At 36.0% G+C, this 22565-nt stretch overlaps 2 protein-coding genes and 1 long non-coding RNA gene across 3 annotated transcripts; all 3 read left to right on the forward strand.

Annotated features, from left to right (window-relative positions):
- Positions 1-593: 593 nt before the first annotated feature.
- LOC134647629 (uncharacterized) lies at positions 594-3403 on the forward strand. The gene is made up of 3 exons (XR_010096842.1): positions 594-696; positions 1244-1293; positions 3262-3403. It is a non-coding gene; the product is annotated as an uncharacterized LOC134647629 (long non-coding RNA).
- A 745-nt stretch (positions 3404-4148) lies between these two features.
- Positions 4149-6700, forward strand: LOC134647522 (GILT-like protein 1). Its single transcript, XM_063501873.1, has 3 exons — positions 4149-4163; positions 4254-4439; positions 6399-6700. Exons 1-3 carry the CDS (start codon positions 4149-4151, stop codon positions 6621-6623), a joined length of 426 nt encoding a protein of 141 aa, XP_063357943.1. The 3' UTR covers positions 6624-6700.
- A 3298-nt stretch (positions 6701-9998) lies between these two features.
- LOC134647630 (gamma-interferon-inducible lysosomal thiol reductase-like) lies at positions 9999-14332 on the forward strand. Its single transcript, XM_063501987.1, has 5 exons — positions 9999-10145; positions 12043-12098; positions 12556-12705; positions 13193-13378; positions 14084-14332. Exons 1-5 carry the CDS (start codon positions 10085-10087, stop codon positions 14315-14317), a joined length of 687 nt encoding a protein of 228 aa, XP_063358057.1. The 5' UTR covers positions 9999-10084; the 3' UTR covers positions 14318-14332.
- Positions 14333-22565: the final 8233 nt, after the last annotated feature.

Here is a 22565-nt window from a genome sequence, read left to right on the forward strand (position 1 = left end):
CTGTTTTCCAAGAGTAAAGAAGCCTTTACGAACAAGTGAGATATAAAACTAATAAATAGCCGATGAGATTCAAATTAGGTACTATTCTTTGTCGAAAACCTTCCTTCATTAATGACATAACGTAGGAACGGTGAAAAAACTCTCTTTGTAGCGTAGTAATTCAAACGTTGTGTTGCTAACCCGCGATTTTTCAAATTAGCCGCCTTTTTCTACTGACAAGATTTGCTTGACCAAGTATATTTACATTGTTAATAATTTAGTCCTACTTATTTTTCGATTAGTAGTGAATGTTTTTAAATTGTATATTGCTTGACATTTGTATGTAGGTAGATCATAATTATTTAGCTACTATGACGATCATGATATAAATTGGTATTAGTAGATTAGCCTAGAAAAAACTATATTGTAGTTTAATATTATGAAACAAATAAATCTAAAGCTACTTAATCGTATGAAAGTACGGAACTCTCCATTCTGCGTAGTCGGTCATGGCGGGTTTTGCTTTGGTATCAAGTACACTTTATGACCATTTACCCCGTCTACATTTTGCTGCTAAGGCCTATATAAATACTAGTTGTTCAGCTTTGCTATATCATTCGTTCGCTAGACAACGATCAGAACCATACAAATTCAAAATGTCACTGTTCTTGAAATTATTGTTTTATTTGTCGGGTATAAGTTTTGCTGTCAGTTTTGGTAAGTACATTATTACCTATCACCAATATTGATTTCGCCTGTAACTACCTATGCAAGACGATAATTTATATAGCAACCTTTACGGAACCGTATATAAACCTGAAATTTGGTAATAGTTACAATGTAAGTGCGGATGAAATATTATGTTAACCTACGTGTTGGCGACTGACTGACATGTGACGATGACGGTTTCTTTTGTTGACCTTGACTTTATTATAATATTTGTAAAACCTTTCTATACTAGTTTGAATTCTTCTTTTCCATGTCAGTCTGCCTGTCACCGCCTAACTAATATAATAATTAATTTAATTAATAAAATAATTAATTTACCTACAAAACCTACGTGTTTCCATCATTTCATTATACAGTCCGCCCCGTTAGCTATCACTACGAATGAGCTTAGTTACTTACCTAGGAATCCGGGAAAGGCTTACTAGACTTATAATAACCTATTGATATTGATGTATTTCCGGACCGTCACGTAGAAGTTATTACAGACTTTTTTCTGTACCTTGCTAACCAAATATGTATACCTCTTTGCCTTCAGAAATTGATCACAGCAATCCTGATGTCGTCGAACATTATAGTAACTCTCAGGTAAGACTATACGGGGAATAAGATAGAATATTAAAACTTAGTTTAAGATAAAATAAATTGTACGCCCAAAAAGGGTACAACTGTTGATACTCACCAAAAAATGTATACCTATAGTTATACTTCCTGTACCTACACAGTTTATACAATAAATATTTCTGATTTCTGAATAAATTATTTATTATAAAAAATTAAAAAGACGACTGCTGAATTTTAAGCGAACTTTTTTAGCAAGCAAAAATTTTTAGTATTTCAAAAAATATTGATTTTTAATTACTGAAGTTTTCTCCATCCTAACTTTAATTATTGCCCTCGTAGGTGTATTTGTAAATCCACATGCAAATACATATCTGAGAATAAATAACGCCCGACATATAAATTTAAAATTGCTTGCAATCCGGAAATACAAATGACGGCTAAATAAAATTCATCTCATTAATATAATAAAAAGTATTTTATAAATGATATGCATCCTTTATTCTGCGATTTCTATGTGGCCCATACCAAGTACTTTCAGTACCTACCTATGCATAACAGTCTAGTATCTTAGCTCAGCTAAATATCATGACCTTCAGGGCTCAGTGATAGAAATAGTCCAAACATCCGATATCAATTTAAGAGCCCATCAACGTGCACACTAGCGCCACGACTGCTAAATAATCGTGATTATTTAAATTAAACGAAAAATATTTAAAAAAGAGGGCCGCTACGTACCGTAAAATGGGGTGAGTAGGTGCAAAATTTCATTTCATTTTTTTGTCCATATTAATGCAATAGAAGGAATTCAAAGAAAATTTGTCAAGCGGATGAAGTATAAATTCAAAGAATTTAATTCTAAAAATATTTTATCCCTTCAAATCAGACGCGAATTTAGAGATCAAATTCTATTATATAAAATCCTTGGTGGACTCCCCCGCGCTGCTCTCCCGCGTCTCTCTGCGCTGCGCGGACCGCCGCACGCGCTCCTCTAAATTATTCGCTGTCCCTTCCCATCGAACCACTTACGCTAGGAACAGATTTATCATAAGAGCGTGTAAAAATTACAATGATAAATATTCTCATGCTGACTTGTTTTTCATTCCGTCAGTACAAAAATTTGTTTCTGCAATTAAGAGCGAATGAACAAATAATATATTACTCTACAGCCAATAGAGCAAAACTAACACCATACTGATTTTGATAGTTTACTATTGTACAATTAAATTAATGCATGTCACATTTATATTTTAAGTAATTTATTGAATGATATTGAATTGGATTGTATAAACAAGTCTTGTCTGAGCAACTATAATGAGCTAATTAATTAGTGGAAACTGTTTTGGCTTATGTAATATTTAATTGTAATGATCTATATGTGTTATTTTTCGCTGTTTGTTTCCCATTATCAATAAATAAATAAAAAATAAAAAAACTGACATTCAAACCTCGATAACATTTTATTTTTACATATGCAAACTGAATGGTGTACATAATAAGTGTTCCGGACGTTTGTATTTTAGTTTTTATTATATTTTGGGTAGTTCCATTTCATAACTTTGACGATAAACAGGAAATCCCACCTCACCCCGTAGTCCCTCGTATTTGGGGTGAGTTAGGTTTTCATACAAAGGTGATTTTGGCAGATTGTTGGATCGATTTTTTTTTATTATGAGTATTACTATAGCTCCATTTTAAATTGGAATACATTATTTTTGTAGCAGTAGCCTTAAAATTCCATCTCACCCCCCTTTCATCCCTTCTCTCCCCATTCATAACCCATCGCTCCCCGCGAACCCTACTCACCCCATTTTACGGTACTGTATTTCAAAAGGTACTTTAATACAAGATAAACTACGTAACGGCCCCCTTTTTAAAATATTTTTCGTTAAATTTAAATAATCACGATTATTTAGCAGTGGCGCTAGCGTGCACGTTGATTTGCTCTTATTGTGCTCCTGGTGATACATTATTTTGATTTCTCTATATTTTCAGATAGTAAAAACTGAAAAAGTTGACCTGAGAGTGTATTACGATTGCTGGTGCCATGGCTGCCGCGACTTTCATACAAAACAACTTGACCCAACTTATAAGAAAATTGGATCTTACATAGATCTCAAAACGTATCCTTATGGTTTAACTATTGTAAGCAGCATTCATTTATATACTGTTGTTTCCTTTTCAAATAAACTTATGTGTTGTTTTCTGGGACGTTGTCCAAGTGACAATAGTGACACAATTTTGTTCAACATAGCTCCTAGTCATCTGCCACTGTACTGCCCCATGCATACGTACCCTACGAAACTCCCAATTGTAGTTTTGACCAATAAAGTAGTACATTTAGCGTCATATAAGTAGATAGATTAGATAGTTTAATACATAACACACAGCTTTTTTACTATAGCTTGATGGATGTCAGATCGAAATGTTTAATGGTGATGATTACAAAAACTGTCAGAAAGAATTGAGATAAATTGAGAACCAAAAAAAAGTGTTAGACCTGACAGAACCGTAAATATTCTGGTTTGAATCCCGTAGTCATAGAAGGTAGGATCCTATAGAAGTGGTCTACGCGTGCCTCCATGAGGGACAAAACATACGCAATGCCCACCATAATCCATACTAATTTATGGTGGGGAATAAAAAAAAATGTTAGGGCAAACAATAATTGCGCTTTCGCTGCTACTCTTACTGAAAGATACATAAGACTATCCCGTTCGGTCATTTCCCCCCGCCCCTCTTGCCTGGTCCAGTTAAAATACTAGGTTCATGCCCGTAGTCCACATAGTGATGCACAGCAGATTAAGTTCCTACCAGTAGGGTAGTATAGAGTGAAATAATTTAAACCAGAATCCAATTAATATTATTAATATTAATTAATTATGTTGTGGAATGTGGTATGTATTGTATCGATGTCGAGGTGGTGTTTCGTATATTTTCTGGTCTCTGACTAAACGTAAGGGCGGTTGCTTATTTTTTTTTAACAGAGATTCGTAGATCATGGAAAGCTTTATTTTGATTGCGCGTTTGGCCCAGAGGAGTGTCACGGACTCAAGCTGCACGCATGCGCTATCGACATACTGAAGAACATCTCCCAGTCAGAATTCTACAACTCTTGCATGATGAATGGTACTTGGGGAGGCAAGGGGTCAACTGATAAAGACGCTATCAATGTAAGTACCTACGGGTTCAAAATCAAACTCAAAAAGAAATAGGTTTTTTTAACATTTTTTTATGTTTGATAAACCTTTATACGGACCAGATTTAAAAAAATCCACAATTCAATCCTCATTGCCACTTTATAGTAATAATAATTCAGCATTTAAAAATAAGATGGCCATGTAAGCCTCAGACACCGGTTCGATTGCGGCCTCCACCACCGGTAGACTTGGTAACTTTTTTTTAAGTGTATGACATCTATTTAAGTTTATAAAAGATGAAGTTATTGGATGGCCATTTTTGCCTTCCAATTTGTAATTGTAGGGTAACCCTTTGTAGGGTAGGTAACCCAACAAAGGGTTAAGACATACTGTGGGTTAAGATGAGTTTTATTGAGTTTGCGTTGTGACATACAGGGAAAATTCTTTAGAGCTTGAGCTTGGATCTAGAAAAGAAACTCTATGTTTTATTGCGGTTTATTTTTTATTTTATTTATTATATTTTAGAAACATACAGTCGTTTACAAACAGTACTTATATATACAATATTGCTTAAGTTTAGACCTAGAGTTTCATTTGTTACATAAAATCAACAGTCTGTTACAATTTTAAATGTTACCCAAAACTAAACATTTGAGAGCGTAAAGAAAGGAAAAGATATTACCTAAAGAAAAGCACGTTTTAAAGTATTCGTGGAACAAGTAAATATATCTATGTTAGAGAGCTTGTCATTTTCGTTAAATAGTTTGCAGGCACGTCTTATGAATATATTTTGTGCATAACACGTTCTACTGTTGGGAATCGAGAATAACCTTTTCTTCTGACAGTGGCGCTGACGTCTACGAGGAACCCTGAGCTGTATTTGGTGTAGTAGTGAGGGGACATCTAACATATTGCGCATAATTTTATAGAGTAAGACGGAATCTGCGATATCTCGACGGTTACTGAGTGTTTGAAGTTTATGGTGGATCAGTGATTCGCTATAGCTAACATGTGTGTGACCAGTTCTAAAATCGAGAGTTTTAAGGAACTTTCTTTGTATCCGTTCCACTCGTTCAATATGGATATTATGATAAGGTTTCCAAACTGTGCTAGCAAACTCGAGATGGCTGCGAACAAAGCTGTTAAAAAGGATTTTGTAGGTGGTACTATTTTTAAACGGTTTACCAACTCTTAGAATGAAGCCTAGTTGTTTGTACGCCTTTTTTATGACAGAATCTAAATGAGGTATGAACGACAGTTTAGAATCCATTAGAACTCCAAGATCACGGATTAGTGTTACTCTACGCAGGTAATTATTACATAATGTGAAGTTATATTGTGCATTATATTTTTTCCGTGTAAAGTTTATTACAGAACATTTATTTATATTTAAAAATAAGTCATTATCTTTACAGAATGTCTCAAAACTTATTAAATCATCCTGCAGCAAATAATAATCTTCAATCGTATTTATGACTTTATAAATTTTCGTGTCATCTGCGTAGAGCAAAACCTTTGAGTGTTTGATGTATTATGGTTGTACCTGTGCGCAAACTATATACCTGCCTGCCGATTAAACAGCTAGCCAAAATATATTCAGTTTCAGGTACTTCCCGAGTTTTCTTATGGTGACATTCATAAACGGATGCTAACTTAATCAGTTGATGATCGTCGTTTGTCCCTATTTGTTGTTATGCCATAGAGAGGGACAAACGATGATCAAGCTGAACTTAGCACACGTTTATGAATAACGCCGGACGTCCTTATCCTGTTAAGGTCAAGTGAGGTAAATGCAACTATGGGGTTATTGCGTCTCTCCCTTCTTTGCCTGAGCTACTTGGAAATGAAACGTTGCATAGTAGAGGGCGTTTCGACCAATCGTATTCGAGAAAGAACGGAGAGACGCAATAATCCCATAGTTGCATTTACCTCACTTGACCTTACCCGCTTTTATTTTCAATACAAATACCTACAATTTAGCCTACTTTTCAGTGCGGAAACATAATGAAAATAAACTCGAAGCCTATCATTGAGTGTGCTAATAGTGCAAGAGCCGATGCTCTACTGGAATATTACGGTATAGAAACCGACAAGGTAACAAACCCAAGGTATAAGGCCATGCCGCTTATATTGCTGAACGGAAAGAAGTTTGACTCGGACAATCTAATGAAGACAATCTGCCAAACTTTATCTAAGCCGCCACCAGAGTGCAAATGATATTTTTAAGTTACCTATTGAAAATTGTTTATATTATGTGTCCATTTCAAATAAAAACCTTATCGTGTTGAACAATATTTTCATTCGTTTCTAAATTTAAATATTAATAGGTAGTATGTTAAGATCGCCTTCGCCTTAGTCACTTTTAGGGTTCCGTACCTCAAAAGGAAAAAACGGAACCCTTATAGGATCACTCGTGTTTCTGTCTGTCTGTCCGTCCGTCTATCACAGCCTATTTTCTCCGAAACTACTAGACCAATTATGTTGAAATTTGGTACACATATGTAAGTTTCAGACCCAAAGATGGACGTGTAACGTAAATAAATGAATTTTAAATATGGAGGCCATTTTTGGGTAAATGAGTAAATTAAAAAAAAAACTATATCGTTTTCATATCAAATGAAAGAGCTCATTGTAAGAGTCTCAAATAATTTTCTTTTTATAATTTTAGGATAAATAGTTTACCAGTTATTCAAGAAAATAGGCAAAAAATGACCATCCCCCCCCTTACCTCCAAAACTACTGAGTCTAAAATTTTGAAAAAAAAAATACACAAAATAGTTCTTTACCTATAGATGAGATAATTACGAGAGAGAGAGATATTTTATTTGATATAAATACGAGTGTGACATCTATTTCTATTCCTTTAACATTAAAGATCCATTGAAAAAATAACTAACTAACTAACTAACAATTACGGCTCAGCGACCCAAAGAGGATCTTGGCCTCCGAAACGACAGCACACCATTTTTTGACAAAATATCATACTTAAAAAATATTATGTACAAAAAATCTACATGCTACATGCAAATTTTTTTATCAATTACACCTAGTCTTTATTAGTACAGTTTGTTAATTTTTTTCCGTTAAATATCTATACTAGTCGTCTAATCTTATTAACGGTTAACTACCATACGTAACTATTTACCACTAGATGGCCTTTCACGCACCCAACGAGAGGATGTCCATTGAACACATTCAGTGCCTGTGAGCGTGCTACTCGCTACGAGCAGCCGATAACACGAGGCAACCCATATGTAGCGAAAAACGCCTAGGAACAGAGAACCCGCCTAGTGGGTCGCTGGCAGTGAATGTGTTAGTGTAAGGCCTGAGTGGACGCTCGAAGCGGAGCGTTCGGCGGGGCGTGCAGCGTGGCGTCGCCGTCGGGCTCACAAGTGATTTGAGCAGCGTGCACTAAGGCCGCTCCTATACGCTTGCATTTGTTTAACATGCACGCCGCACGCCCCGCCCCGCTGCACGCCCAACTCGAGCGTCCACTCAGGTCTTACACTTAAAGTCCTTTGCTTGGTGATGCCAAAAGGTAACATTTCCTAATGTTAGCTTAGTTGTATTAGATTATGATATATGATCTTTATTTTAAAAGTGGTACAGTTGTCCCGGTCTACCCGACCAAAAGTGCGAGCTTATCATTAGTACCTAATTGTGTCACTTGCGTACATGTCAACGGTCAGACGGTGCTCCGCAAGCTAGATAGCACCGTATATATTATAGTGTTGGTATGTATTAGAATTTACAGCTTTGGTATTTTTACAAGCTAGGTTCACGTATATCTACATTTACTTAAATTTTCAATAAAAAAAGCATGTGTATTGTGAGCGTTTTCCAAAAAAGTGTACATTTCATTCATGTCTTCAAAATATTGACTTCTTGGGCTCATTTTACTCAGAATAATTTGTACATTCACGCCTCATACATAAAAAATGTGTCCAAAAATTTCCCTTTCTGCTCGTCACATGCTTGTATGAAATTTTTTTTTATTTGTATGAACGTGACGCACTGGAAAAAAATTTTTTCATACAAAATTTTGGGATACATTTTTTCATGTTTGAGGCGTGAATTTACAAAAGATTCTGAGTAAAATGAGCCCAAGAAGTCAATATTTTGAAGACATGAATGACATGTACACTTTTTTTGGAAAACGCTCTTGTGTACTGGGCGTTTTCTAAAAAAAATATCGAAAACCTGATTCTTTCAAATCTCGACATCCTTGGCCTTATCTACTCAGAATAGACAGCATTCTCCATGACATGACCATAACAAAATGTCCATACTCCATACCATTACGTCACGATTTAGTATGATAATTTTTTTCACTTGTATGTAAGTACGTGACGTATTGGAATGTACAATTTTCATACACATTTATGGGACATTTTTTTATCACCTGGATTGAATATGAATATGCTAGTGATTATGAGTTGAAAGAACCCAAAATCACCAGGATCTGCGAGAATCAAGGTTTCAATATGTATTTATTTTAGGAAACGCCCAAGTAACTATATATATTTTGCAAGCCTTGCAATGTCATTAGACGACACGATTTTGTATAGCTTAACTAGTATACAGTGTGTAAGTCAAATACGGGCAATAAATTAAACCAGATATAGAATTTACCCGTCTTATCATTAATTAAGATGTTTTTTTAAGTTACACTTAATTATGACCCCGTGATTAATTTTTTCCACATGTACCGAGCAGCAATGTACTGTAAAGATTAAGAAACAAGATGATAATGACATTACGAGATACGAGCTTTTCATAGTAACTGCCAACAAGCGTTGACAGTTACTTTAAAAAGCTCGTATCCCGTAACGTGTGTGGTGTATTACATTGCGGGCCGAATTATTTTGTATGATTATAATTTTCAATGCATTTCTAAGTAAAATCTATCTCAATATACTTTTTAGGTCCTATGCTAACCACCGTTTAAATATTCGCCCGTATTGGATTTACACACTGTATATGTGATTTTTAGGGTTCCGTAGCCAAATGGCAAAAAACGGAACCCTTATAGATTCGTCATGTCTGTCTGTCTGTCCGTCCGTCTGTCCGTCTGTCTGTCCGTCCGTATGTCACAGCCACTTTTTTCCGAAACTATAAGAACTATACTGTCGAAACTTGGTAAGTAGATGTATTCTGTGAACCGCATTAAGATTTTCACACAAAAATAGAAAAAAAAAACAATAAATTTTGGGGGTTCCCCATACTGTGAAGTGAAACTCAAAAATTTTTTTTTCATCAAACCCGTGTGGGGTATCTATGGATAGGTCTTCAAAAATGATATTGAGGTTTCTAATATCATTTTTTTCTAAACTGAATAGTTTGCGCGCACTTCCAAAGTGGTAAAATGTGTCCCCCCCCCTGGAACTTCTAAAATAAGGAATGATAAAACTAAAAAAATATATGATGTACATTACCATGCAAACTTCCACCGAAAATTGGTTTGAACGAGATCTAGTAAGTAGTTTTTTTTTAATACGTCATAAATCCCCTGAATACGGAACCCTTCATGGGCGAGTCCGACTCGCACTTGGCCGCTTTTTTTTTCTATAAAGTGCTACCATAGCCCCGGTCTACCCTACTAACTTAAAAGTGCAAGCATTATCATTTGTTTGTCACTTGCGCGCAAGTCAACGGTCAGACGGTACTCTGCATTCATAATGTTATCATATTCCAAGTGCTTGTTATGTTTGTTGGCTATTAGCACCGTAGATAGTGTCGGTATGTATTATGAATTTACAGCTTTGGTATTTTTACAAGCTTGATTTAACTACGCACGTGTGCCTATTTAAATTTGCAATATAAAAACTCGCATACCTGGTCACACACATATTGATTACGAATTATGACCAAACATTATTATAATATTTTAGTGTTTTCTATTCGATAATACTTAATGTTTTTACTATAATTTCATGTATGGACATGGAATCAATCGATATTGAACGCTTCTTTGAGGGGGATATGTCGAGTCGAGCCGTACTTGCCTACCTACAATTTTACCTGATAGTGATAGGTACATTAAGTTATAGCCTGACCAGTAATATATGATAATTGTCAAGAGGGCGCTGTTATTCTCATGTATAGGGTGACAATTTATTTATTTATTTATTTATTTAAACTTTATTGCACGATAAAATTTGTACAAATGGCTGATTTAATGCCTTAAGGCATTCTCTACCAGTCAACCAATGGGTCAAACAGAAAACTTATACTTAGTGCAGGATTGTAGACAAAGAGAAGAAATATGATATGAAACACAAATCAAGTTAAGTATTCTAAACAATATTCTAATTATACACTTACACACATTATATATATATATATTCTATATATTCTAAATTCTAATATTACACATATACCTACAAACATGCATAAATACATATATAAATAAATATATTATATTATACTATATTATATTATGTACCCAAGTATACAAGTAACATGCGGATCATTTATTTTTAAGCGAGTTAGTGAGGTGTTTACGTAATTTGATTTTAAAAGAAAATTTGCTCTGTGCTTGCCTTAAGGGAAGAGGGAGATCATTCCATAGACGAATAGCCTGAAGGACGAAAGAGTTGGAAATAAAGCCAGTGCGGTGATGGGGAATAGTCAGTTTAAGACTTCGAGATGTACGTAACTCGCAACCGGGACGCGGTGCTACAAAATTAAATTTAGATTTAAGGTAGTCGGGGGCGGCTGGATCAAATAATATAGAATAGAGGGTGCAAAGAATTCTTAGTGACCTACGTTCACGAATGGGAAGCCAGTTCAGTTTGCGGCGGAAGGCCGATACGTGATCGTATTTACGAAGCCCATATATAAACCTAATACAACTATTCAGTAGCCTGTCTAGTTTGTTGAGTAACTCCTGGCTAATATTAGAGTAACACACATCCGCATAATCAATCACGGGCAACACCAATGCCTGAATAATAAGTGTTTTAGTGCTGACGGGGAGAAAGTGCTTGAACCTATAAAGAGATCTCAGCATGTTGGTAACTTTGCGACAAACGTCAGACACCTGGGAGGTCCAAGTCAAACCACTGTCAACAATAAGACCAAGGTTTTTCACGTCAGACTGAAACGGAACTACATTATTTTCGAATTTAATCGGATCTAAGCGCGTGATGTCAAGTAAGGACAGCAGACGTGGGCTACCCAGTATAATGGCCTGACACTTGTTGGGGTTGACAGAAATCCCAAAATTGCGAGACCATGCAGATATGCTTTCTAGGTCATCATTTATTTCCTGGATCGCTTTATCTAGGGTACCTGGGCTTGCTTGGGCATAAAGTTGCAGATCGTCAGCGTATAGGTGGTTCAGACAATTCAGTGTAGTATGAAAAAAAAAATTAGTTCCAGTGAAATTCCGCAACATGGCGCACCCTCAATAGATCCTGGTTCACCTATAATACTTCCACCAACCTGCCTCTCACCAAAAAAACGATTGATAAATGTTGTTTGAAAAGTTTTGTAGTTCACTATTGACATCTATTGATCAGTCCGTCAAGTTAGGTTGATGCAACTGGCCCTTAATGGCCTTAATACTTATTTTTTACAAAATAGGTACTAAGAAATAAAAGGTTTAATATTTAGTTTTTTTTTTTACTTTTAGAAATCTACTCAAACTATCCGGATCTGAAAGCTCTTGAACAATATTATCACTATCAGGTAAGCCCACTTATCCCATAAAATTATTGGTGTTTTAACAACTTACCTAAATTAAAAATTAAAAACGTTATAAGGTAGGTACTAAATAGGTACCTAAAGATTGCCTAAGCCAAATTACATTATAATTATGTGTATAGTTTAATTCATGTGCTTAATTTGTATGTCATGTTTCTTTTGATATTGGTCAGCAATAATAATAATAATAGTACATTACATACCTAGGGAGGTGAATTCGTGAATGCTACAGATCGCAGGTGTTTGTGGCCCGAACCGAAGGTGAGGGCCATAAATATGCGATCTGGGGTTTTATGAATTACCGCCCGTGGTTTGTCTAAAGTTTTACGTCTTGCCTTGGCCAGGAAGTGAGATTTTCTCCTCACGTAGCGGGGAGAAAATCCCACTTACGGGCCTAGGGTGACGTAAATAATATTAAACATTTGTACTGTATTGTTTTCAGATAATAAATGGAGAAAAAGTTGAACTGCAGGTGTATTATGAATGCTTATGCCCTGACTGCATATCCTTTCATCTAGGCCCTCTAGACGACGTATACAATAAAATCGGATCTTACATAAATCTCAAATTATATCCATATGGAAATGCTAAGGTTAGTGATAAACTCATCATTTACTAATCAACTTATCTAATTGCGATTTTATTTACCTATATACGAATAAATCGCATTATAATTTTAAATAAATACAGAATAACGTGTCAATATACCTACCTATTTTGTCAGGCGTATTCTGATTTTAATAACCGGTTATGAATTAGATCTTAATTAATTAATCTAATACATACCTAATCTATTATTAAAATCAGAATACACCTGTGTGTCAGTTTGATAGCGTTCTAAATAAAATTATTTTATTATTTTTAATATTATTTATGAGATATTAACACATCGATGCCCTTCTAACGAAGCAGACCACCTAAACCACGAACTACACCAAAGTACCTAGTAACTTAAGTATTTTCGCGTTGCGCTACAGAGCTGGGACCACACTAGGCTAGTGAACGCCCATGTCACTTGGTTCTGTTGATGTTTAAAAAAAATTACATTTAAAAAATTGAATTGGGAACTAAAATTTCAGAGAACAGAAGAAAATGGTAAGACCGTAATAACCTGCCAGCACGGGCCAGCCGAGTGTTACGGCAACAAGCTACACGCATGCGCCATCGACATACTGAAGGACATCAGTAAATCGGAGTACTATAACTCCTGTATGATGAACGGGACATGGGGTGGCAGAGGATCCACTGATATGGACGCTACTAATGTAAGCAAACTACCAAAATTAAATCAAGTAGATGGTGACTTTTTCAATGATTATTCATCATTTCTCCATGCAATTTCGCACCTTACCCTACTCATCACTTTTTATAAACCCGTAAAGTGCGACTGCAACCCGCGCACCGAGGGTTGTTGCAATGCATGCAACTTTACAGTTTATTATTTATGTAACAACAGGCTTTGTTTTTCGAATTTGAAATCGATAGCGTAAGTGTAAGGCTTGAGTGGACGCTCGAAGCGGAGCGTTCGGCGGGGCGTGCAGCGTGGCGTCGGGCTCACAAGTGATTTGGGCAGCGTGTACTAAGGCCGCTCCTATAAGTACGCTTGCATTTATTTAACATGCACGCCCAACTCGAGCGTCCACTCAAGCCTTACACTAAGTAGTTTTCCAGAGTAGCAATATCAGATACAATGAATCTAAATCATCAAAGATAAATCGTTTCAGAGATCAATAAAAAAAAGAGATCATTAAACAAATCGTTGACAGTAGGCCGAACAGGCGTTTTTTTACTCACTAAAAAGTAACATCCATTGACTTTTAACGAACGCTTCCATCTAATTTTGCTCTGCTTTTTTCAAATTTAATCAAAATCGAAATGGTTTTGCTATTTTCCTAACCTTCTTAAGTACCTATGACAGACAAAAACTGCATAGAATCGCGTTGCAATAATGTCAATATATTCGGTTTCAGTGTGGACAGACAATGGGAATCGATTCAAAGCCGATCATCGCATGCGCCCAAAGTAAACGAGGTGAAGATCTTCTTGAGTACTACGGACAAGAAACAGACAGGCTGATAAACAAACAATACGTGCCTTGGGTACTGATAAACGGAGAGCTGTTTGACACCGAGAACGATTTGATGAAAAAAATCTGCGAAACTTTGAGCAATTCGCCACCTCCGTGTGCAGAAATAAGTGATTAAACCTCCTCTTTCCATGTGTTACATATATTTCACAATACCATAGACTATTTATTACTCTGGGGCGGGTCCGTAGTTTATAATGTTATAAACTACGGACCCGCCCCGGCTTCGCACGGGTTACACAAATCCTTAACAACAACTAAACCTTCCTCAGGAATCACTCTATCTCTTATTATTATATTGATAGGTACTCGTACCTAGGTGAAAACCGCATGAAAATCCGTTCAGTAGTTTTGAGTTTATCGCAAACATACAGGCAGACGTTTTATAATATTCACCTATCTTAAACCATTTCAATAGGCTTTCTTAGTTATTAAACTCTATTTTGTACATACAACTGTAATAAATGACAATTTTAATGGCCTAGTTAATACGGGTTACTCATCTGTTGATTGGCTTTTTTTATCAACCATATTTAGTTTTTTTTTATAAATGCCTATATTATAAACACAATATCGCCGCTATACTTACTCAACCTCGTATCTGCAACACTCATTTGATGACAAAAACACCCGTATTCCGAATGAAAGAAAAGCGACATTTCCATCAAATGATTGTTGCAGATATGAGGTTGAGTAAGTATAGCGACGATATTTCTAAAGTGCCTTTTACTTGAGTATACCGCTTTGCGGTGCAATATTGAAAGGCGCTTCGAACTCGCGATTAAAAATGTTTTATCATATTTTTAACCCATCAACTTTGTTTCAGCGGGCTCAGCACGGTTCCATTTTTATCCACTATCACTAAGCCCGTCACTTTCGCACTTACATACTTGTTAGAACGTGACAGGCATGGTGATAAATGATAAAACTGCGACCGTGCTACTAGGGCAGGACTAGGTTCGTTTAATTACGCGGAGATCTTCTTTATTTTTATTAATTTTCTAGTCTATCGCTTCATACGCACAATGTCTATAGCAGGGATGTTGCGAACATCCGCATCCGCATCCGCAACCGCGGAACTTCCGCATTATTTTCAACATCCGCATCCGCATAAAATCGATGCGGAGCTTATGCGGATGCGGATGTCGAACAAGTCGGTACAGGAACGTCTTAGCGGCGGCGTAAGTGCTAGGTAATTTCGTCATTACCTATAACGAAATCGTCTAGCTAGATCCAGAAAAGTCGGCGAAGTTGCTGTTTATCTATCTATCTATCTATCTAATACCTTTAAACGAGCAATTCTTGTTTAATTATATATATATTTCGGGGATCTCGGAAACGGCTCTAACGATTTCGATGAAATTTGCTACATGGGGGTTTTCGGGGGCGAAAAATCGATCTAGCTAGGTCTTATCTCTGGGAAAACGCGCATTTTCGAGTTTTTATATGTTTTCCGAGCGAAGCTCGGTCACCCAGATATTTAAATATAACGCACCTGAGCGTTTTCCAAAAAAAGTGTACATTTCATTCATGTCTTCAAAATATTGACTTCTTGGGCTCATTTTACTCAGAATCATTTGTACATTCACGCCTCATACATAAAAAAATGTGTCCAAAAATTTCCTTTCCTGATCGTCACATTCTTGTATGAAATTGTTTTTTATTTGTATGAACGTGACGCACTGGAAAAAAATTTTTTCATACAACATTTTGGGACACTTTTTTTCATGTATGAGGCGTGAATGTACAAATGATTCTGAGTAAAATGAGCCCAAGAAGTCAATATTTTGAAGACATGAATGATATGTACACTTTTTTTGGAAAACGCTCACCTATATTCTTGCTCAAATACTAAACGTTAGGGCTTTTTATAGTTTTTCGTAAATAACTTTTAAACGGTAGCCCACAGCAATAAATTTTCTTTTACGTAAATAATCTATTTGAGATTTCTTATAAAATAAATGCTACTTTTTTTCGCTAGGATCAATATTTACGGAAAACTAAAAAAAACGATCCTAGAACAAATTATACGTCACATTCCCACTTTAATACATTTTAAAATATTGATTCTAGCGAAAAAGTGCACTGAATCTTTTTTGTAGAAAATTTTATGTAAGTAGATTACTTATGTGATAGAACATTTTTTGCTACGGGCCACCGTTTAAGAGTTATTTAAGAAAAACTATAAAAAGGGACCTTAACCCCCTACCCGTTAGCTTCACCCCCACCCCCCGGTACTTTTAGTATCTCGTTTAATACATCTTTATCTACACCCATGCTAAAATTGGCTTACACATGTATTATTTCCACTGTAATTCCTTCGTTTGGTGGCCTATAAAAAGAAACATAGGTGCAGGACTAAGTTGTGTTTGAAGAATTCAAATATCACAATCTCGTTATACCATGTACCTATCTATTTTACTAAAATATCGACTTCTCTTTTGTACTTATAGATTCTCTAATAGGAAATTAGAAATTATCACTGTTTTTTCCACCTACACTGTTAAATACTTATTAAATATCAAAGAGAATGTGGTGTAAGCAGTTGAAAAGCAGCGGAATGCAGCCACTAGCGTAGATGAATCATGTAGAAAACCTGCTGTTATGACTTATGACTAACAAAGAACTGTAGTTATAGGTTGTAAAAGCGTTCTTTAGTCATTCGGGTACAATGGCCAAAGGGCCTGGAATTTCATTGCAAATTTTAAATGCGGTTTTGGTGCGTCTTTGGAATGGAACAATGTGTTAGTCGGTAAAGTTAAATTGACTATTGCTCGATATTTTACATATATTCTCAAAGCTAAATACCTATTTACACTACGTAAATTCATAAGTGAGTTATTTTGTTAACTACCTACATGTGTGTGACAAGGAGCAAAATAGTATCTTTGCATTTGACTCTGAAACAAACTTATCTAACCAGAAAATTTAAGTTTTATTTTAGTAGATTTCTAACAACACGATCAACCATTTTGGTGGATAATAAATAATTGTTTACTGTTCCATGTATTACTATTTTTTATTCTTTTCACTCCAAATCAATCAATTATATTTATATGATGTGTCAAATTCGACTTTTCGAAGTCTACCCCCTGAAAATAAAAACAACTGAAAAAATCATTAGATAAATTCAATAGTAATCCCGTTGATATGCGTACAAAGCTCTCAAGGCCAGCCAACAAAAGTTAGACAATAAATCACCAATATTGACTAGTATAGAGTGTCCATGTTACTCATCCAGGCCAAGTTAAGAACAAGAAAGATCGTGCGAGAGTCCGTGCCATTCGCTGTAATGGGCCCCGGGGCGCTTTCGGTGCTCCAGCAATTCCGACTATTAATAATTAGTTCCACGAGACCCTTGAGATACGACTCCGGAACTCTGACTGACCTGAAATAAACACTTTGCCTTTGGTCTGAAATTATTCCGATGACATAAAATATCCAACCGGTTCAATATCTAACGGCACAATCATATTTCCTAATCACAGGAAAAACTCAATTGACCTAGTTCCAAAAATAAAGTTAGTAAGGAGAGCAATGCTTTTATTTCTATTTGAAGGGCTTCCTTTGAAAAGGCAATCTGCAAAAAAAGGCAAATGAAGTTGAAAATAACCTTTTTACATGTAAGTAAAAGAGTTTTAAGCTTTGATTTTCAATTCAGATTCTTTTGTGTACATGACTATAGATGATGTACCTATCCATAGGTTATTTGGGGATTAGCGATTAAAGCAATCATAAAAGGATGATTAACTTCACTCCTTATCATCATACATATACATTATCGCAGATAATAATAACGTCAAGATAAAAAATATGCATAGCAATACTTACCTACTTAATTTGTTCTGTATAAAATAGGTAGCTGTTGTCACACTTGAAACAGATATTCATATTACAAGTAATATTTAAATATTAATATCGTATTCAATTCAGCTAAATGATAGCCACATAATGCTGCTACTGATGCTAGTAAGCAATAGATTGCCTATATATATTCAATTTAAATTAAACAGATGTATGTATACCTACATATATAAATTCATTTCAATAGCTTAACACATTTATGTAAATTACAGGAAAAATCTATAAAAAATAATTAAAATCTAGCCCTATACCTTCCCAAAATATTAGTTATAGAGCGATGGGATCAGTTGTACCTAATTATCTAATTAATTGCTTCTATTGGAAGTGATTTTATTTTATGTTTAAGTAGGTACCTACCTAAACACAAAAAATTACATTTATTACACACACCGCAAGGTTAGTCAAAGTAAATATATATTCAGAAGTCGCATGCACCACTGCTGAACGCTCAGGATGTCAGGGATGGCGATTCGAACCCGAATCGATGTCAAATTTATCTCATTTTGACGCAACTATTCAGTGAATCTATATTTTTTTAGTGCTAGCGAAATAAGCAAGTCATAACAACATACGAGTATCAATATCAGATTCTGCATAATTTAAGTTCGAATACTTACCACGCACGGTAACGTAACGAACGAATGGCGGTGAATTTTTCACGCGCGCGTTATTCCTGAAGAGTGCACGCTGAAACAGGCCCGACTGCTGAAGTGACGAGGGTAAGGTTAATTAAAAATTGTTGTTTTGAAACCTTACTCAATCTGTGACAATTATGTTTTTTTTTTCGGTATTATTTTTGTAGTAAAAGCGTTGCAAGACTTGCACCTTTTTACCTGTAATGTTTTTGATGGGATCTCATCTCTTTTTGTAGGCAGTCCTTCTTTTCGGGTACTCATACCCATACTATGTATACACATATCATAACTAACATATCTTCATTCATACTCACATCGTACATCGTAGTTTACCTTTACCTACTATTTGTAGGAACTGCAACAGTAACTTTGTAATATCATATATTTATATGGGATTACAAACTTACTTATGCAGTTCTTAGATCTTTAAAACGTGACTGATATTGCAATATTTTTAGGTTTACCCTTTATGTGGCCATTAAACCCTAACTTAGTACCAAATTTCAGCTCTCTGAGTTTATGGGAAGTACTAATTCTATTCTGATGATCATGAGTGAATGGATGAGTGTCATAAATGCGAAACTTTGCTTTCGCTTAACTTCGGAACTAAATGACCTACAGACTTGAAATTTTGGATTTTAAGTACGTGATTATAGCTTACTGGATGACGAAAATTTCTGCGTTCTGGTCTTATCCAGAGGTTCTCAAATAGGGGCCTGAAAATGCGGCGAAATGGTTCGAGTAAAGGATGGTACGGCAGCATGGTATAATAATATACTCCGCCTGGTACTCTCTTCCGAGATTCGCGAATGACCTAACTGTCACTTGCCTACGTCATTATGCTGTTTACTCTCAAACTTTAAAATGTGGGTGAATTTTAACCAACGGTGAAAATTATTTTAACGGCATTAATTTTAAGTTATTCATGTAGAAACATAGTAAAATAAAACAAATCTATACTGCACTTTTCACTCCTACTCTTACAGTTCCGAATAGAGCAGCCAACCATTTTTGTAACAAAACATTAATTACGAAGCTTACGACGTGAAAAGTTTGGAAAACACTGCGACTGCTGACACTGAGCGAGAAGGAAATAACAATTAACACGCGTTCGACAAGGATGACGGTTAGGGACAAAATGGCGGATTGTCATATGTGACAGCGCTATCCTGTGTTGCCAGCAGTGTAAACAGAATTACCCGAACGTCTGAAATTTCTTTCGTGAATCGGAAGATATTGCTAACGAATAATTAAAAATGACGTGTTATTGTAAAATTTAAGATAAAATACATATAAATGAAAATTATTACATTATAAAGAAATAAATTAACTTTTTAACCATAGATATAATGTACCCATGTAACATGTTATGTTGAAATAAAGTGGCAATGTTATTGTGACGTAGGCAAGTGACACTCTGGGAAGAGAAGACCATGTTTTATTAGACCATGGTACGGCAGTGTTTGCTTCGCGCTCGACTTGGCGGGGGCACTGCCGTGCCCCCAGATTATAGCCAACATACTTCAGCGAAGCGATCTTTCGGTGCGGTAAGCCATCAAAAACAAATAAAATCTAAGTTTAATACCTGCCCAAATGTTGTATCTAGATATGATTTTGGAATAGTAATACCCAGCCTTGAATTTAAACGTTTTTTATTGTCTATGTACTTACAGGTACAGGCGCATCACGTCTAGCACATATAGGTATATGTAGACGTAAAAGACAATATTTATTTCGGGACCAAAATAAAACATATCTATAATAAATGATAAATAAATAAATCTACATAGGTATATAGTTTGTTTACCTAATTAATTATTTATGTTACGGTGCCCAGAAGGCTGGCAGCCTCTTTGGTTGGCCATCAGCCTTAATACTCTGGCCCTCTGGCCGAACTAATAACTTTCCTGATAAGAAATCGCAAAATAAACATATTTAGATGCAAATATTCAAATTTCCCAATTGTAGTTTCCTATGTTTCAGCGGTGGCGTGACGGCGCGGCGCGGCTGCAAGGCTGCGGCAAGGCCAAGGCCCGAGCTTCATTATGTAAATTATGGCGCCTGCGCAGCTAATCGCCACGTTAACAACATTTTCCTATTCCAAGTAGACGTATGTCACCATGGACCCCAAATATCAAGTGGAGTTCAATACATATTGCAAATAATGTTCCAGATCTAAAGCAGAGCCCAACCTTACAGACAGCCGCAGCCCAATAACACTATAAGTACCCTATTCATAGTGTTGTGTTCCTGCCGGTGAGTAAGGTTGCCAGGGCTATAACCGCGAAAATCGAAGTTCGCAAATTGCGCGCATTTTTCTCTTTCGCACTAATTACGCCTTCATTGGAGTAAAAGAGAAAGATCCCCGCAATTTGCGAATTTCGATTTTCGCGGTAGCCCCTCAGAGCTCAACGAGAGGAGGGAGCACAACGAGGGAGGGAGGGTCGCCAACGCGCAAGTACATACCACCTCTGGAGTTGCAGGCGTCCATAGGCTACGGAGGTTGTTTGCCAGTTGTGCGACCGACATAGTTTACGAAATAAATTGTTTTGTTTATATTATTTGCAAATTCTATTCAACTTCACTTTCGTCATTTAATTTTTGGTCAGTATGATAAAATCTGGCTTTATTCTTAAAAGGACTTAAGAACCTCAAATTGGGTAATAGTTAAGGTCTATTACTGCTACGGCTAAATGCTCCACTGAAACACTGAAAGTGAACTAATTGGCGAAAGACTGGCCTATATAGAAGATTTAGCCATAAATAGTTCCCTCTTGTTCGTTTCAAATTACCTAGTATGCATTGCTTCATTGCCATGTGAACTTTTTGGCGCTCTTCTCGCTTGTTTAATGTATCAGAATAATCCTAACAAAATCGTTGAATACTTAAGTCAATAGTAATTTCAAAGAGTATTATATTTATATGTCATCGGTCGATCGTAAAATTCACCAGATGATGAAGATCCCTATGAAACGTCGCTCTATCATAATCATAATATGCCTCAGACTTGCCCAGGCATATCATGATAGTAACGTAGTAATCGATATAGGTATATGACATATACAAGGCACATCGTAAATGTTGGTATAGTTTCTAACCGAACCCCGATTTTACGCAGTCGCTAGAGAATAAGTCAGAGGTGGTCAGAGTCAAACTCGTGGTAAGGGTATATAAGATTTCTTATAAATCATAAGTTTCGTTTGACATTTTTGTTCCAAGGTTATTTGTAATGTAAAATAAGGTTTGCTTCCACCAAAAGGAACATTGTTACATTTTCACGTAAAGTCAAAATCATGAAATGGCGTCGTCTCATTAAATGTATAGGAATTTCATGTTAGTTTGTTGTGATTAGTCAACTACCGTCGCGTCGCCCATGGACATCTGCAACACCAAAAGGATTGTAAGTACGTTGTCGGCCTTTAAGATTTTGCTTCTCTAAATGCGTACAGTACAGCTTAGTTTCACAATTAATTGACTTGTAGCAAAGATAACGAGGAATTGCATTTATGCCAGCATCTGTGGCGGCCATTTATAAACTAGGTACCTATACAAAATGTTAGTATCAAATGGTACGTAACGAAATTTCGCTATTAAACACTTTCATTCACAGCATCACACTAGAATCGTTATACGCAGACGAATCGAGCGGGCTGCAAAATATGTTGTCCAATTATACACTTATTCCACATGTCAATAGAGTTGAAACATGGTGTACGTTTGTCTGTTAACTGTACCTACGTAGTAAATGCCTGTCGACTTGGCAGGCGGCCGGGGACTCTGGGACCTCGTGCCAAAGACAATAGCCGCGGGCTAGACAAATAATGAGTTAGGTTATAATAACCACAAATTATCTTATTTGTTACAGTA

The sequence above is a fragment of the Cydia amplana genome, chromosome 4, assembly GCF_948474715.1.
Source record: "Cydia amplana chromosome 4, ilCydAmpl1.1, whole genome shotgun sequence".
Lineage (NCBI taxonomy): Eukaryota > Metazoa > Arthropoda > Insecta > Lepidoptera > Tortricidae > Cydia > Cydia amplana.

What these genes read in the sequence shown, in the direction of transcription:
- LOC134647522 (XM_063501873.1), top strand. An exon ending in CTGATAAAGACGCTATCAAT is followed by an intron (nt 4,440 to 6,398) that starts GTAAGTACCTAC and finishes CCTACTTTTCAG; the next exon opens with TGCGGAAACATAATGAAAAT.
- LOC134647630 (XM_063501987.1), top strand. Translation starts at nt 10,085, where the DNA reads ATGTTATCATATTCCAAGTGCTTGTTATGTTTGTTGGCTATTAGCACC. An exon ending in AACAATATTATCACTATCAG is followed by an intron (nt 12,099 to 12,555) that starts GTAAGCCCACTT and finishes TATTGTTTTCAG; the next exon opens with ATAATAAATGGAGAAAAAGT. An exon ending in ATCCATATGGAAATGCTAAG is followed by an intron (nt 12,706 to 13,192) that starts GTTAGTGATAAA and finishes CTAAAATTTCAG; the next exon opens with AGAACAGAAGAAAATGGTAA.